This window comes from Siphateles boraxobius, unplaced genomic scaffold (genome assembly GCF_051911475.1).
Source record: "Siphateles boraxobius isolate OS27281-9 unplaced genomic scaffold, OSU_SipBor_1 39, whole genome shotgun sequence".
NCBI classification, from domain to species: Eukaryota; Metazoa; Chordata; class Actinopteri; order Cypriniformes; family Leuciscidae; genus Siphateles; species Siphateles boraxobius.
In genome coordinates this window covers 2,155,001-2,172,500 of record NW_027509019.1, presented here as the reverse complement: position 1 = coordinate 2,172,500, position 17,500 = coordinate 2,155,001, and the positions used below count along the sequence as shown (strand labels likewise).

The 17,500-nt window shown below is 42.2% G+C and overlaps 2 protein-coding genes across 2 annotated transcripts in view; one reads left to right on the top strand and one right to left on the bottom strand.

The window, feature by feature from the left end:
• ift80 (intraflagellar transport 80 homolog (Chlamydomonas)) overlaps window positions 1-10,148 on the bottom strand; it is a 36,221-nt gene extending 26,073 nt beyond the window's left edge. The window contains exons 1-8 of the mRNA XM_077197343.1: window positions 9,891-10,148; window positions 9,722-9,799; window positions 7,930-8,151; window positions 5,578-5,688; window positions 4,872-4,940; window positions 2,913-3,022; window positions 928-1,017; window positions 330-467 (exon numbers count right to left, since the gene is read on the bottom strand). Of these exons, the coding sequence (XP_077053458.1) occupies window positions 330-467; window positions 928-1,017; window positions 2,913-3,022; window positions 4,872-4,940; window positions 5,578-5,688; window positions 7,930-8,151; window positions 9,722-9,758 (777 nt within the window). The 5' untranslated portion in view covers window positions 9,759-9,799; window positions 9,891-10,148. The remainder of the gene's footprint in view (window positions 1-329; window positions 468-927; window positions 1,018-2,912; window positions 3,023-4,871; window positions 4,941-5,577; window positions 5,689-7,929; window positions 8,152-9,721; window positions 9,800-9,890) is intronic.
• A 305-nt stretch (window positions 10,149-10,453) lies between these two features.
• The window catches only part of smc4 (structural maintenance of chromosomes 4), a 59,497-nt gene continuing 52,450 nt past the window's right edge, over window positions 10,454-17,500 (top strand). Inside the window, exons 1-3 of the mRNA XM_077197321.1 lie at window positions 10,454-10,685; window positions 11,412-11,568; window positions 16,583-16,773. Of these exons, the coding sequence (XP_077053436.1) occupies window positions 11,424-11,568; window positions 16,583-16,773 (336 nt within the window). The 5' untranslated portion in view covers window positions 10,454-10,685; window positions 11,412-11,423. The remainder of the gene's footprint in view (window positions 10,686-11,411; window positions 11,569-16,582; window positions 16,774-17,500) is intronic.

The window sequence follows — 17,500 nt, the reverse complement described above, 5'->3', positions numbered from 1 at the left end:
CCCCGACCCCCCTAGTGTTACCATTTTACCACCTCCGCCTCATTTTGAGCCAGGAAAAACCATGATATATATGTATATATATGTATATAAGTATAGGCATGCGATGGTTTCACATTTTCAAGCTTTTATCACTGTGTTCGTTATGCATGGATGAATAGTTCACTATAAGGTCAATAAGAAGCATTCAGAAAATAGATTTCCATTTTCCATTTCATTCCAACTTTAACTAAAAAGAGAGAGTTTGTCAGTGAATGGAGAAGGTTTGGGAGATCGCCCAGGTGAGTACACTAGTGGTGTAGTTCCTGTGTGAGAGAGGACGGTGCCCTTACCCCAGTCTTATCACACAGCCTGAGCGTGTGGAAGGAGCCCATGGCGAACAGCTCTCCGTCAGGAGCCCAGGCCACTGCCGTGATGGGGTAATCATGAGGAGAGCTGGAGAACAGCAGCCGCCCATAGCTGTCCCACACCTGCAGGTCAGAGGTCAACACTGATCATACTCTTCATGGGAGTGCACTCTCACACTAATGTGCCCTGTTCAGTAAATCTGGCCCTTGAGTCATCACCATCTGTGAGCAGCCAGTCTGACACTGATGTGAGCTGGATTACTGCCACGCTCGGCCACTCCCCCTTTCTGCTTGTAACTTGAAGTTTTGTTTTACCGACGGATCACGGGCACTGCAAACGAGCGTTTGTGTCAGGCTCCGACCGGAGTGTGAACACCGTGATGAATGTGATGATACAGGGCTCAATAATCTGTGCAGCAGCTTTAATAGTAATAATAATCATGTTAATGTGAATGCACAGGAACATCAGTGAACCCGAGTGATCAGGTGCACATGCACACAGGCTGAGATCACGTGCCTTTTACTGTCTTCATAGAGAGCAACACAACAACTCGTTGGTATTGCATTATCAACATGTGCTGACCTTATATTTGCAGTCTTCTCCTCCTGACAGTATGAGATCGTTGACGGCACTCCAGTCCACCTTCAGAATGACTCCATCATGAGCTTTCCACTGCAGACACAGGGACGTACGATCATGAGTGCTGTTGTTACACTGTCGTTTACATTTCTGACAGATGCTTTTATATAAAGCGACTCACAATGCATCCGATGAATATTTTCAGTCATGTTGTACAGGAATGATTGTGTGTCTTGTTGAGAAGAGCTGTGCTGAGACTTCTGAGTTTGACCAGAGCACTCAGAAACACATGCACAGCAACAGCCTATGAGTGCCATCATGCTCTAGTGGGCATTTGTAAATATGTTTGACATGTATATGAACACACCAAAGTGGTCTCGATGACATTAAATTCTGTCATTAATTACTCACCCTCATGTCGTTCCAAACCCATAAGCCTTTCCTTCATCTTCAGAACACAAATGAAGATATATTTAATGTAATCTGAGAGCTTTCTGTCCCTCCATTGACAGTCTACGCAACTACCACTTCCCCAGAAAGGTAGTAAAGACATCATTAAAGTAACCCATGTGACTCCAATGGTTTAACCTCAATTTTATAAAGCAACGCGAGAGCTTTGGTTGTGCAAAAAAACATAATTTACAAAATATTGATCTCTGACGCACGTTTACACAACAATGGCTCCTATCGCATCAACACAACATGCAACGCATGCGTCGTGGTGCTCTCCTGAACGCGGGCTGGAGATTCAGATTTTGTAAATGAAACTGAGGTTAAAGCACACGTCACATGGATTACTTTAAAGATGTCTTTCTCTAGTCATTAAAAGTAATTTTCCTCTCTGAGTGAACTAACCCTGCACTATAACTACTATAACAATAGCCATGTTGTGGCATAATACAGCTCCCATAATGCTGAGTCTGTGATGATGATGATGATGAGTGTAATGTCCACTGCAGTACATTAATGAATCATGAATATTGTATGTATAAGCTATGTATGCACAGCCTGAAAACACACACACACACACACACTCTGTCACCGTGGTGTTGTGTGTTTTTGCTGAGTAAATGTGACCCCTGGGTCTGACCTCAGCTTGAGGAGGTCATGGGTCGTGCGGGGGGGTAGATGTTGGGTCATGCACTATAACCACTATAACAAAAACACAGACATATCTCCAGGCATCCCATCCAACTCAATCATCACGATTAGTCATGTGACATGACTACATCACCGTTTACCCAGCGAACACACAGCGTTAGTATTGGGTTCATGTTTGGTTATGTATGGGAACTAAATAATACAATTCTAAGAATGTTCTGTTTATGTTTTTACAACCATAAAATCCCGCTCCAAAGACATGGCATGGAGTTAAAAAAAGAGCTTAAAAATAACTGATAAATATACGAGTTCTGGGTCAAACACGTGTAACACGTCTTCTCTAGCGGTCTGCTGTGTTATTGAGGGGACAGTGTGCTTACACACTCATCTCATCAGCGTAGTGCGCCGGTGGGATGTTCACTAACAGTACACTGTTGATCAGGTGAATTAAACTTCTTCGAAATGATTTGTGAATTGTATTTATGTGCAGTTCACAAGAACAACACAACAGGAAAATGGTTACTCCTGTTATTTTGAGTTACACAGCCTTTTTTTATATCTTATTAGGACTGTAAACTCAGTCAAATCAGGTAAAATTAGATTTTTTTGCCATGGCTCTGAGACTCGATACCTGAAAACTTCTACCGGTTAAGAAATTTGAGCTGGTATATGGGTAACAGTTATATTGCTTACAGCAAACAGAGATTATGTAACTCTTTACAGATAATACAGAAACTACTTGTGATGGGCTGTGCTTTTTCCTCGACTCAGACATGTTTGGCAGTTTTCCTCCAGCTTGGTGTTGATAAAGGTCAGAGAATGGCGTATGTTGCGCTGATGCACCTGTGTGTCAGTGATGATGCTGATGGTGTGAGTGTTGTGTGTACCTGCAGGACTTTAGAGCTGGGCTGCAGTGGCTTCACCACGAGCTGCCGCCCCGACGTGTACAGAACCCGTCCCGAGTCTGGAGCCCAGGCCACCGAGTACACCGGCGTCCCTGTCAAACACACACACACACACTGAGTTAACCCGCTCACTGCTCATATGAGCAGACACTGCCCCATACATGAGCAGGGAGTTAAATGTGAACGCTAGGAAACAGCTTATTTCAGGGGTTCGCTGTTTTTCTTACACCAATCAAGGGATCAGGAGGAAGCGGTGCAGCACACCTGGGTTTCTGCTGGAGAACACGTGTGAGTGTGTGTGTGTGTGTGGGATCACTAAAGTAAGAGACTGTGCGGAGCAAGCTGCTTACTCCACTAACACATCGCATGTAAACGTTGTATGTAGCGTCAGTTCTGGCTAGCCAAGCTCTCATCAGTGACTCTCAGCTGATCCTCTTCCTATAGGAATACGACGTCTATCACTGTACACATAAGCTCTTCAGTATTATCAGCAGCTGTCGTGTCTCTCAGGAGCGCATTACCCTCCTCCATCCCCAGCTCCACCTGTCTCAGTCAGGATCTGGCAGTCTGATTCCCCTTGAATCAGAAGAAGTTCTCCAATTATGTTGTACTTTCAAATCTTGAATTAATGATATCTGCAATACATTCATGCCGGTTCTGTTCTGTTGCCCCTAATTTGGGTTATTGCTGCTCTCCTGCTCTTATCCATGCTAGGCTGCCCAGAACAGAACTATACCAATCCAAACTGTATGCTAACTGTCAATCGTATTTGACGATAGTGGTCCTGACTGAAATGCATATAGTTCATCATAACATCGTAATAAACATCATACACCCGCTATATTGCTAATCTAACCAATTTTTTATATCAACAGAAAAATATACTGAGATCATTCAGAGTTGCATATGCCAAAGCCCAGCCCCCCTTCAGGACGTGAACGGTTACGTCAGAAACACCAGCGATTTCAAAATGTGCTTTTGAGCATGCTTTTGCTTCACTGCAGTTTAAAGGAGAAAATACTCAGCAATGGATAAAGTTTTATAAAGTTGTACATAAACCTCAAGAATTGTGACAAATGTAAAAACATGAGCTCTTTTTTTTTAAACACCACAAATAACTAATAATAATGACTAAACAACAACAAAGGTATGAAAAGTCAGCAAACTGCGAAACAATGATCCTATGATTTATTCATGCTGCAGTGCATGCTGGGAATGTTTCAGCAGTATTGTTCAGACAACTCTGTTTGGGTCGTTGGGAATTCTGCTTGGGCTAACATGTGTTTTCATGCGTCAAGCTGTTCCATGAGTGTGTGTGATGTCTCCCAGGAGCAGATGTTGCCCCTGACTCAACTCTACATGAGTTAATCATGCTGGACGAGTAAATTAAACACAAGTTTTACTAATTACTCTAAGTACACTCAGTAAACAGTGGGCTTTACTGTACGCTGTGAGTCAGTTTAGTCATCATAAAGCTCATTATACTGCAGCTCTAGTGATCACAGGTTCAGTGCAGTTCTCTCCATCTGTCAGAAGTCTGAACCAAACACGGGTTTTAAAGGTTTAGAAGCACTTTATATGATGTCCAGGACTTTCTTCTGCTGAAGTTATGATGTGGTGTTTTAATGTGCTTTAAGACAAACCATGAGTGTTTGTGAGTGTGTGTGTGCGCGCGCGTCTGTGTGTGTACTTGTTTTTCTATCCCGGTGGGGACTTAAACCTGAATGCACACAGACTCATGGGGACTTACTCGTGTCACTGTGGGACCTACACTGAGGTAAACAAGCTTATAAATCATACAGAATGAGTTGAAAATGTCTTGAAAATGTAAAAATGCAGAACGTTTTGTGTGATGGGTAGGTTTAGGGGTCGGGTTAGTGTGTGTGTGTGTGTGTGTGTGTGTGTGTGTGTGTGGGTGTGTGGGTGTGTGTTTGTGTGTACCTTGTTGGGCTAGGGTTGACCTCAGCATCCCACTCTTAGACCAGATCTTGAGCTGTCCATCTTCACCAGCTGACACACACACACACACACACACACACACACACACACACACACACAAAGAAAAACAACATCCTTGTAAACAGTCTACTATGCAAATCTGACCTGTGTGCTTAAATTCAGCGTGTACTCGTTTTACTTTAATAATGTGAGGTGGTATAATCAACAAAGAAAAAACTAGAGTGGGACTTGACCTTATGTATGAGCAACTAACTGGATGATGAAAGCAACAAGAGCTACACAATAACTAATCTCACAGTTCAATCAAACATTGTTCATGTTGTATGACCACAGCCGTCTTTGTGTTGCTCACTGAATGCACTTTGGCATGACTTTCAATCTCGTTTTTGATTGATACAGTCATAAAGTCATCCAGGTTTGGAACAACAGGATCAGTAGAGGTCAGTCGAAATTAACTATCCATTTCAATTGATCAATTTCATATTTCCTACACAAACAGATTCCTAGAGTAACTTACTGATCAGAGCTCAAAAACACAACAGGCAATTGTCATATACAGGCTAAATGTTTTTTTGTGGGTAATTTATAACAATTAATTACTAGTAATTTTCTTATCCAGTAAGCGTGTGGTTTTATCATTGCTGTGTGTGTTGTCTGCAGCCTGTTGAGTGTGTGTAAAGTGATGAACCTGTGATGAGAGCGGTCCCGTCATGATTCCAGCGTCCAGCGAGAACGGCTCCTCGATGCGCCTCCACACTCTTCTCTATGCGGCCCGATTTAGACACCAGGTGGAGTTTACCTGCACAACACAACAGCACACACTCCATTGAGAGCGAGGACACATCCCCTGATCACACACACGAGATGAGTGGAGAAAACCGGTGACGAAACTCTGCATAATAGTGCTGTAAAGGCCCATAACTCACAGCAAGATCAATAACTATAATGATAACTCTATTAAAATACTTCAGCTCTTTGAAGTCTGGTGGATTTTGATTGGCTGATCTAATGATATTGTGTCGTTATCATTGCAGCTGTGGTGTGGACGTTCATATTCTCACAGAATAATTCATAAACCTTGTTGTAGTTATCATCCTCGGTGTGAACGGGCCTTAAAGAGTCCCAGTAGTCAATCATTTTAACAATTAAAACTTCTCTTTGATCACCAAAATTACATTTTTAAAAGTTTTTTCCTTGAATAAAATGTCTTCATGCCTTTAAATATCTTGAATGTAACTCGACACCCTTGCCTTATTTAGTATGAATATATGCAAATGAGCCCCGCCTCCACTCACTCACTCACTCAGAGATCCACTCGTTGACGATCACACGTTGATCTGATTGGTTACAAGGTAGTTTGTGACGTCAGAAACACCAGCGATTTCAAAGCGTGTTTTTGAGACTGTCTTTGGTTCACTGCAGTTTTAAGGAGAAAATACTCAGCAATGCTGTCGACTTATGAATTTACACATGGTTTGTGTTAAAGCATATTAAAAACACCACATAGACACATAAACAGCATTAAAAGCTGGATTTTCACCACAGGGGGACTTTAAAGAAGTAAAACATCACTGAATGAAGGGATGACAGTATAAAGACAGAAAGTCTATCATTGTGATATACTGAGTATTACCAATGAATGTGAAAGTAAAACATCAGGGGAAATTTGGGGGAAATATCAGCTTAACTGTCATGAAAATATTGTTACATTGTTGTAATAAACTTCAATATAGCTTCTTAATGGGTTTTTTTTTTTGGGGGGTAAAACATGACCAAGAAATGCAGCCAGACATAACTGAAACTCAGCCGTAGACTTTTAATCTTGTATATATATTATCCAATTGTGCCAAACTCGGCATACTGTGCGTCCTTGTTTCCTCCGAGCCGCTCAGAGCAGCGCTGCAGACACACGGCAGTCGGGCACAGACACAGATGTCGAGGACACTAGCCAGGCGTATACTTAGTGGCGCTGCGTATTAAAAGAGCCCTGAGTGTTCTGTGTAATTTGTGGTGGGCTAAAACTGCAAACCAGCATGTTGCTGCCCATCGCTGTGCTATATTTAGTGCATGTGCTCTGAACAAAAGCTTTAAAGCCAGTACTTGAACACAGGCCATATTTAAGTACTGGAGGCCCGTATTTCACCCCAAAGCACAACACAACCATTGACAGGTCGTATGTTTAAAGGTCACATATATGCCCCTTTTCACAAGATGCAGTGTAAATCTATGGTGTCCCCAAAATGTGTCTGTGAAACTTCAGCTCAATATTCCCGCAGATCATTTATTATAGCTTGTCAAATTTGCCCCTTTTTGGGTGTGAGAAAAAACGTGCCGTTTTTGAGTGTCCCTTTAAATGCAAATGAGCTGCAGCTCCGCCTCCCTTCAGAAGAGGGCGGAGTCTTTACACGAGCTTCAGAAACTCCAGCAATAACAAAACAGGCCGATCTCACTCATCCAGAATCCCAGAATAACCAGTAGCGAGTGCAGCCTTACGGAGAGACGCAGCAAGAGTTTCTGAATGTTAGTGGAGACGTTTATGTGTTTGTTGTGGAGTTACACTGATCATCATGTTGAACTTCTACACAAGTGTCCACAGTTCCTGAGGTGTTTATAAGACAGCGGTGACATGTTCTGGTCAATAGTGTTCAGTGCTCGTCTGTGCTCAACGACAGAACAGTTTCAGGCTTTGCCGGATCTTCTGCCGGTGCGTTAGAACTGGTCACTGTTGGCGCTCGAGAAACCGAATGTCGGCTGGTGTGTGTAAACGTGCAGATTAAGGGCTGGTAATATTACAATAAGATCCTCTTCCTACGTCATAAGGAGAGCGAAATCTGATCAGCTTATTTTCTCACACACAGAGAAAGGCTTACCTAAACAAAGTTACTGTGCTTCACTTTTCACGTTTTCTCGGTTGGTAGATGCACCAGGGACCTGATTATAGCACTTACACACGGAAAAAGCAGATTTTCATGATACGTCCCCTTTAACCTCGCACAGCACATGTCACATGTGAGGAGGCGGATCATAGCAGAGGTTGTACCGTCAGTGCTGGTGAGGGCGAAGACCTCGGCCCCGGCTTGCTTCTTCCCGCTCAGGGTCTTGGGGAGCCAGTGCAGGTCGATGGGATAGATGTGGTCCTGCAGTTTGACGAGCACACTGGTGTCGTTGGAGAGCAGGTTCCAGCGGAGGATCTGGTGGTCGTCGCTGCAGGAGTACAGCTCATCCGCCGAGGTCCATCCCACACCGCTCACCAGCTCTCTGTGTGCAGCGCTGTTAAGGGCTCAAACCGGTCCTGTACACTCACAAACCCCCACAACAGCCTCAGAAGTCAAACATGTTTCAGGGCAAAGATGGCGCAGGAAAGCACACCTGAGTTTTAAAGAGCACCTATTCTGCTTTTCTCCATGCTAATCTTCTTTCTAAAGCGCTATTCAGACTGGACTAGTTTAACATGGAGAGCATTCAGTTGCGTTCTAGACGCTGCGACGTCAAATCTGTGCAAAACTGCAGTGTTTTCCACATCACTCAGAGCAGAAAGAAGATCGAAAGCACTTATTAGAGGCACGACACTTCTTTTAGCGATTGCTAAGTGTCTATTAGCAACAGAACACACTCAGAACTCAATACATCGTTCAGCCGGACCTAACTGGTTTATATATATAAATATAGGTTAGATGTGTTTGCCGTGCGAAATCAGGAAACAGCGTAATACACACATGACGACAGGAGTGACGGCGGTGTGTAAATCGAGTTACTCTCACACTTCTGCTAGCTTTACTGAGATTACCATTTACTGAGACCCAATAGGGCTTTAGTGTGTAGTGTTGCTGTTCTGAGTTCTTCTCTATATCAGTGTCAGTGTTTCTGAACTCCTGAAACGCCTCCATTGTAATCTTGAGTTTCTTCCGGGAACACGTCACAATATTCCTCATTATAATAATTAATGCGCAGAATAAAGGGGCGGGGCCTGGTTGAGTTAGTTAGTAGTGTGTAAAACTGGCGGTTATGGTAAGGGGCGGGACATTTCCCAAACACAGCCGAAGCGCTCGACCAATCACAGCACAATGCTCCAGCCGACCAATCAGACCACAGTGTGCTTTTCAGAAGGAGGGGCTTCATAGAGACAGGAAGTAAACAGAGCGTTACTGACAGACTGGGAAGAGAGGAGCCGCAACAATCGAGAATATGAGGAAAATAATCAACATTATAATACATTATAACGTGATGATCAAAACTTCAAAAGTTTACAAACCGTTTATAATGATCAATCTTTGATCCTTCATATAAGTTACTGAGGATCTTCTGGAAATGGGACCAAATCGGCTGGGTGAAAAATATACAGACATACAACAACATTTGGCTGCATTTTTACTTCAATTAAGGCACTTTTGGTGTCTATCATCACAAGCTTTTGACTGAATCTTCGAGCACTGCTGTAGTTCAACTACATCTGTGTGCTTGTAAAACAGCCTCAGAGCATCATAATGCTGACTGTACCTATGGGTTAAAGATTACTGTAGTACAGCTGTTGTGTTTCATCTGACCACAGAACTCTTCACTCACACAGAGTTTAGACTAGACGATGGGTCACAAAGCATGTTTACAGCACTAAAGTTCAAGTTGTTGTATGTATATTTTTGGTCACATTTGCAGGAGACCTTAATAAATTAATGAAAGAACCAAAATTGCTACATATTATAGTGACCAAGACGTGCAGTGTGTGTTCCAAACATCATCATCGTCACAGCAAAATAAGAGATGCAATCAGAGGAAATCAGTGTAAACTCTAGACAGATATGATACATCATGTGAACAGTAAATGTAAAGGATATGTTTGGGTTCCTTCAGCAGAGATGTTTTCAACCGCATCCTTCAGCGTTTCTCTGGTGCTTTAAATGCGATATAGTTCCCTGTTTATAAGAAGAAACGATGAAAATTCACTCAAATGTGGCATCTATCTTGAGGAGACTAGCGGAAAGAAACATGTTTGTTTAACGTTACCTGACAGAGGGCGCCGTTGCCACGGAAACGCGTTCGCCACCACTGCCGTGCTAGCGAGCAACTTCTGAATAAAATAGCTTTGAAAACATTAAATGATCTTGAGGCTGTCTATGTTGAGGGAGAACACTTCTGAGTAAACACTAGTCGTATACATTATCTCCCGATCGTCTTCTTTTTCTTATGTTACGGGTTACTTTCCCTGCAGAATATACTAGGAAGTGAACAGGCGTTGAAACAACGCTGCTCCACATCTCGCGAGACGTAGCGGTGCATAATATTAAACAATTTCTGTTTTATTAATCATTCTCAGTTTTTTATTCTAAGTTTTTTCGGGAACAAATTTCGTGATTTATGTAAGATTTGCTAAATTATTTATTGATTAGAGAAAAAAATCTGTGTGTATTTATTTATTTATTTATTTATTTTTCTTTAACGCTATGGTCTCTTTTTTCGTTTGAAACTTAAATTATACTGTTTTTAAATAAATTGCCATTGATTCGACTTTTGTACATGCTCAGTGTGCTTGTTGTCGCTGAAACAAACAAACAACTGCCCGGTCACGTGACGCGTGGTGTTCCCATGAAGCACTGCGCGGGTCACAACGGACTCGGGTTCGTCACACTCAGTTTACGCGCCATTTACGAGTGAGATTTCAGCAGTCACTGGGAAGTGAACGGGCGCAAACTTTCCCTCGTTTTACTCTCTGAACACTCAATACATGTGAATCCGTTTCAGAGGAACTCAACTCGGATTAAACTCGACGAGCGAGCGGGAAATCAGCCGAACCAGACAGAGGTAAAGTTAACGTTAAATGGTGACTTTAATTGCGGGGGCGTCAAATAAAGCGTCAGATCGCATTAACGCATTTATCTGCTATCATTAATAAACGGGCCGATTAAAAGTCACAGTTTGGGTTCATAAATGTGGATAAGTTTCCTAGTTTTACTCGATCTTTCAAAACTGGCTTCTCGGTTGCAGCATATTACTGTTTAGCTTTAACATTAAGTATCCTGAAACAAAACGTGTCCTTCTAAGTTAATTCTACTATTCGCCTAACGTTAAGTTATATAGTACCACTATATTCCACTAACTTCTATCTTATTTTAAGCACTTGGAGAATACGTGATGTATTGCTCTTGTTATTGGTTTGTATGTTAGGAAAGCACACATATAACGTTAGCAGATATGCGGACAGTGAACCGATGATTCTCGAGAGTGAACACCTAACACACATGTTTAGTATTGCTCGATGTATAAAAGCACTTTCAGCTGAAAGCTGTCAGACGCGTGACGTGTTGTCACGCGTGTGCGCGCTCGTCGTTACCTCACAAACACGACACTAGTGTGAAGGCAGCTCGCTTACACACACACACACACACACACACACACACACACACTTTCTCGAGCGATGCAGCTCGGTCGGGTTTGACAGTGAGCTCGTGTATTGTCATCTCAGGTTACTGTTACTTTTTCCCCCGAGAGCTGAGAAGTGTAAACCAAGCTCTTCTTCTTCTTCTTCAGGTGCCGTTCATCATGCCTGCGAAGACCAGCAAGAGCTCGACGGCCTCCCGCAGAGCGGCGGAGGCGCGGGACGCGTGCGATCGTGATGATGATGATGATGATGGTGTCGCGAGCGTCGCGAAGAGCGTCACTGCACCGGGCCGCGCGCACGGGAACGGTAAGACCAGCCGCGCACGAGCGCGCGCTCTCAACTCTTCAGCGCGTGTTTATTCCTCATCTGTGTTTAGTGAAGTCCGTTATCTTACTGCTAATGTTCATAGATTATGTATTCTTATTATAAGAAGATAGTCATGGCTGTAAAAATGCTTTATGATCTGTAAATGTGTTCAGCTGTAATGTGACTGGGACCTCTCATTAAAAGTGAGGCTCACAAATCATTCCTCTAACAAAACAGCAGACAACTTGACCTGTAATAAGCAGAACTCACTATGCAGTTTGCAAAAGTATGAATTTTAGATCTGAGTAATTTCCAGGTCTGAATAAGAATGCAAAAGAGAAAACAATATTGTAAAATATTTGTGCTTTCCAGAATATTGTCCCTATTCAGTTTTCTAAAATATAAACGTGCATGTTGTCACTTCGAGATGCACAGATGACTGTACTTTATACCAAATATAATGCTGAAGCATTATGTTAAATGTGGTCTGAAAAACCGAGAGCTTTGTAAATGTAATTCTGCAGAAGTATGAAGTTTTGAAAGGGAACATGTGTAGGAACCGTGTAGTTCAGCAGTGAATAACAGCTGGTGCAGAGACGCACTATACCAGTTTCTTTGACGGATTCGGTGAATAACTTTAATAATGTTACTTTAATTATTTTTTGTGCGCACTTTCTTTCTTATTTAATTTAATTCATTTTTTGTTTGTTTCTGCAGATGTGTTAGACATCAAACCCCCTCTTATATTTGATTATTATATGTTTGAAGAAAGAATGTACTGTTTTGTTAGTCTGAGGCCATCCTTAAAAATATTCTGGTTTGCAGTAACGGCCAAAAAAAAAAAAAGAAGGGTCGGTACAGGGCTCCAGACTAACTTTTCCACTGGTTGCACTGGTGCTACCAACTTTCTCAGTTGGTCGCACCAGCATATGATTTGGTCGCACTTTTTTTTTTTTTTGCTAGATGCCATGGGATTAATCAATGCATGCTGATGAATAGTGGTTTTAATGGACCAAGGCTAGCAAAGGCTTTCTGGGTTGCTGCAGAAATACCTGTAATATATTAATTATCATTGCCAAATTTCAGGATTTTCATGGATTTTGGACAGTAATTTTAATCTGTAATTTTAAGCATTTTACATTTGAATTATATACAATCTATCTATTTACATTTGAATCATATTCTATCATTCTATCTATCTATCTATCTATCTATCTATCTATCTATCTGTCTATTATCATCTTTATATCTTTTAAAAATCATTAAACATTCAAATGTATGCATTACATTTTAAAAGATTAGAGTATTATAATAAACTGATACAGATTTTTTGTTAAAGTTTATAGTTGTAACAAAAAGCAGAAATCTCACACTCCTTACCGTCTGCATTTTATAATAATTTCCTTTTCCTCTGTCGAGCGATCATGAGTAATCGCTCGACAGAGGAAAATATAACCGCTGAAAAGACGTAGGAGGAAGGGGCTCTGTGTTTCGTGAGACCATTTTTATAATTTTTATATGCCTTAATTCGTAATGGGCGCGTTTCACCATCAGTGTGCAATGCGCGTGATGTCTAAGTTCGTCAATAAATAAACTGCACGTGTCTTGCGGAAGAACATTGTAGACGGAACTTCTCTCCGTTAATGTCTATGGCGAGTCAAGCAGGCACTGGGCTACTCCGCAGCCGAGACAACCCCGGGATAAAATAGTCAGAATATAAACACTTATTATAGGCGTACCGTAGTGATTCAGAATAAGTCAAAAACACGGTTTGGAAAATGGATTCATGATGTAGCCTACTCGTTCATTTTGAACATAAGTTACGGACTGCAGCAGCTGATACAACGGCGTTCTGTTGCTCAAGCGTCCACTCGCACAAATGCGACCACATAACATTTTAACTCGCACATTCGCAAAAAATGGTCGCAGTCTGGAACCCTGCGGTAGGTAGGTCAGTATTTTTTTTTTTTCAAGATTCAATGTATTAAAAAAAGGTACAACTTTGGTTATGGTGATTACGTAGGTGTGAATTTAAACAATTTTGCATATTGTGACGTCACTGACTGTGTATTCAAACCGTGCATCCACCGCCAGGTGTCAATGCAACTTATAAATCAGAGACCGGTTACGTTTTAGGGCTGACACTTTTGTGAGAAAAATCCTGTTCGATTTGAGACATAAGTGTTCATTGACTCGATAAAATTGAATGTCTAAAGAAGTTTCCATTTTCGCCAAATATCGGCAAATCCACGGACAACTAACAGGCATTACGGCGATCGCAAAGAGGGCGCTTGAGTCAGCAATATTTCTGATGATTTATTGGCGTGAAGTTTTGTGCACAATGACAAACAGGAGTGCAACATTCATGGATTGAAATTAACACCCTCCAACCCGCCAAATAAGGGTGATGAACTTTGGCGGGAAACGCTGTCAAATCACGAGGCATTTTGGAGTGTTTCTATGTTTACTCACTTTGGTGGGGAAGTTCGTGTAAGCCAAATCTGCGTGGATTTAGTGCAAATACGCAACTCGTGAGTCCTCATGAACACACACGTCACTAAGCAACAAATAACGGCGCTCTTGTTCACTTGCATTGAAAAAAAAAAGGCCGGTGGTGGTGGTGGCTCACTTTGAAATTTCAATTTAAAAGAAACCACTTTGATTTTAGCGTCAAATTGTAGCACGTCCTCAATAGTTTGAGTTTCCTCCACCAGCATTTAAGTGGTTTCCTTCAGGTCAGTCGACACGATCACCGTTAGGGAGGGTAAAAGATCTGGGCACAGATTTTCCATAACTTCGTAATTTAGTACTCAAATGTAAAATAACACTGCATAGTTTATCATAGATAGATTAATGCTTATTAAAGTTTAAGTTATTGATTTAAGAGCTGCGAGTGATTTTCTCTGCCTTTTGTTGTTTGATTCGCATTAATGGCTCAATCGTCACAGGTTTATTAGACGCTGCCCCTTTAAGACCGAGTGCAGATCTAATAGGTGGCTGATGCACCATCATTTTCTCCCAACTATTTACATCCATTTAAGACATAAACTGTGTTTCAGTGAATCTCAGAGCTGGTCATTTTTATATTATTATGTATATTTGATAGTTTAGATGCGCACAATGAAGCCCAAAGTTAAGTAGCCTATACTTTTCTTGTCTCGTTGCAGTGCTTTTCGGAGCGCGCGTCTCCTTGTGAACAGCGTCTCTTGCGCAGATGTTTGTGCTTTTAATAGCTCTTTTAATTTATCTATGTAAAGAAACCTCATTGCTTAACTGGCTCCTCTCTGCTGTCTCAGACGATGACATCACTTCCTGTCGGCTGCGGTAACTTCTGTTGGGTGCATTTCGCAACCTCACCACTAGATGACGCTAGGGATGTGGCGGTGAGGATATTGTTCCACCGGTTAATTGACGTGTCCAGTATCACTGGCGGGGGGTTTTAAATCGCTAATTTACATTTAATAAACATAAAATGCGCGCATCCACACGGGCATTCATAACGGTGCGGAGCAGCACTGTTTTTTTGTTGTGTTTTTCCCTAAAATGCGCACGGCCGCGCGCACAGAATAGAGCGAGTGTTTTCCATAGTAATGAACTGAAAATGCTCTGTTCTGCCCGCTCCGCGCCCGTGGACACGTGCGGCCGTGCGCATTTTAGTTTCACTTTCAAATTAGTGCCAGTTCGGGTGTGGAGTAGGGCTGTCGCGATAACCGCAATATTGCAGTACCGCGCTACTGACAGGCCAACCGCAGAGGAATGCCAGTAACCGCAGGAACCGCGAACCGCGATTTCTTTATTCACAAGGCCACCCTTCGTAGTTCGTACCAAGTGTATTGAATGTTAAATATGGTAATAATGATAACAAGACTGTTTATCATGGTGATTTGTACAGAGGATTCGTGGATTTGGACTTAAGCCTAAACAGACAGTGAATGTGATGGGATGGACTGAGCGCGTGCGATTACCTGCGTCTGTCTTTAAAGTCAAGTCATGTATATTTGTGAAAAGGTTGCCATTTCCAAGGAAAGCGAAATATTTGTCGTAGATTATCATCCTTTTAACGTGTAAGGGTATTTACCATGAATGGCGTCAGCATTAGACAGAGCGAGGAAGCCGTGGGGGAAAGCAGCGAGTCACGCATTGAATCAATGCCATTGGTCTATTAAGTGAAGCATTGCTGGCCAGCTGAGCCTTGAAAAGTGGAGCTCAAAGTTAAAAAAATAATTAACACCTTGTTTAATTACATGTATCATTTAAGGAATCAGCTTTTTTGAACGTTTTCGTTGAATGAACGGTTTAATGACTCACTCAAAGACAGTCCGTTGGTGTAACAACTGCGCGCTGACACGCATTTTATTAAGTATTTTATATAGCAACAAATAAATATAAATAAATAAATGGCGGTAAAACCGCATATCGCGCAATTGAGCCACTCAAAATTACCGCAAGGGAAATTCCTTCACCGCGACAGCCCTAGTGTGGATTGCTTGAATAGTGGGTTCATTAGCCTATTATTCTTACTGTTAAACACACCAAAAAAAACCAGTACAATGACAAATTCGCTTAAATTGGCACTTTAACATTTCGGTTTGACAGCAAATATCCCGTCGTCATCTTGTCGGTCAGCTCCTCACTCTCGTGAGCGGTGAGATGTGACTCCTGCTGCTTTTTAAATAGAAACTTCTAATCGACGGTGGTGGCGGTGCCGCGGTGGGCAAGTGATGTAACCGGTGTTGCTTCTGAACACCGTCAACACCGAGTATCCTAGCATAGTGGACACTAGGGCTGAGTTGGCCATATTGATTTCATTGGGATAAACAATATTGATTCTTAAATCCCAAGAATTGATTTTTGGTTTCAGTTTGACACAAAGAAAACTTTCCTTTTAGTAAAATAACTAATTCCTTTGAGGCCAAAAGTTATTACGTTGGTACAGGGGCCCGAAACCCCACCGTGAGACCTGGACCCTCGAGTGTGTGTTCCTCCTCTGACTGAGGTTGTGTGTTGTGTTCAGCTGCAGAAGTGTGTGTGGGCGAGCCGGTGTTGGATCAGCGCAGTCTGCAGGAGATCCTGGAGAGCGTGCCCCCCCCGCCGCCCCCCGCCATGAGCTCAGAGCCCGGGGCCCCGCGCCTCATGATCACACACATCCTCAACAGGAACTTCAAGTCCTACGCCGGGGAGCAGATCCTGGGCCCCTTCCACAAGGTACCAGACCAAGATCACTCATCAGATCAGATCAATTCTTAATATTGAAGTGTTAATATTAAACCGCAGTGCGTCTGGCCCGCTGTCCACAGGCGACAGCAGTGTTGGGGAAGCTACTGTGGAAAGTAATGCATTACAATATTGCGTTACTCCGTTAAAAAGTAACTAATTACGTTACTTTTTTAGAAAAGTAATGCGTTAAGTTACTTTTGCTTTACTTTTCACCTGAGCTGGGATTGTTTTTTTATAACAAAAGTTTTATTTTTGGGCAAATGTCACACACAACACTGGTCAACATGATGAAACTCTCTCCAAGATGATTCAATGTTCCTATTATTATAGTTGATCTGTAGATAAAGGTCTATGGGTTCGCATACAAGTCGAGTTTAATGATGTTTCTAAATCATGTTTCCCTGGAGTAAAGAGCACTATGAATGAGTTGTTCTTCATGCTCACAGTAATTGAAAAAATCTTAATTTGTGTCCTGAAGATGAACGAAGGTCTTACGGGGTTGAACAACATGAGGGAGAGTAAATACTGACAGAATTTACATTTTTGGGTGAACTATCCCTTTAAGGGTTAAAAGGGCGATACGACAAATTTAGTTCTCCTTGGACACGGCAACCTTTTCACGAATAGATTAGATATGACTTGAGCTCACAGACAGACGCAGGTCATCGCACGCGCTCGGCAGTTCTCCATTCAGCATGAATGATGCCAATGGTGA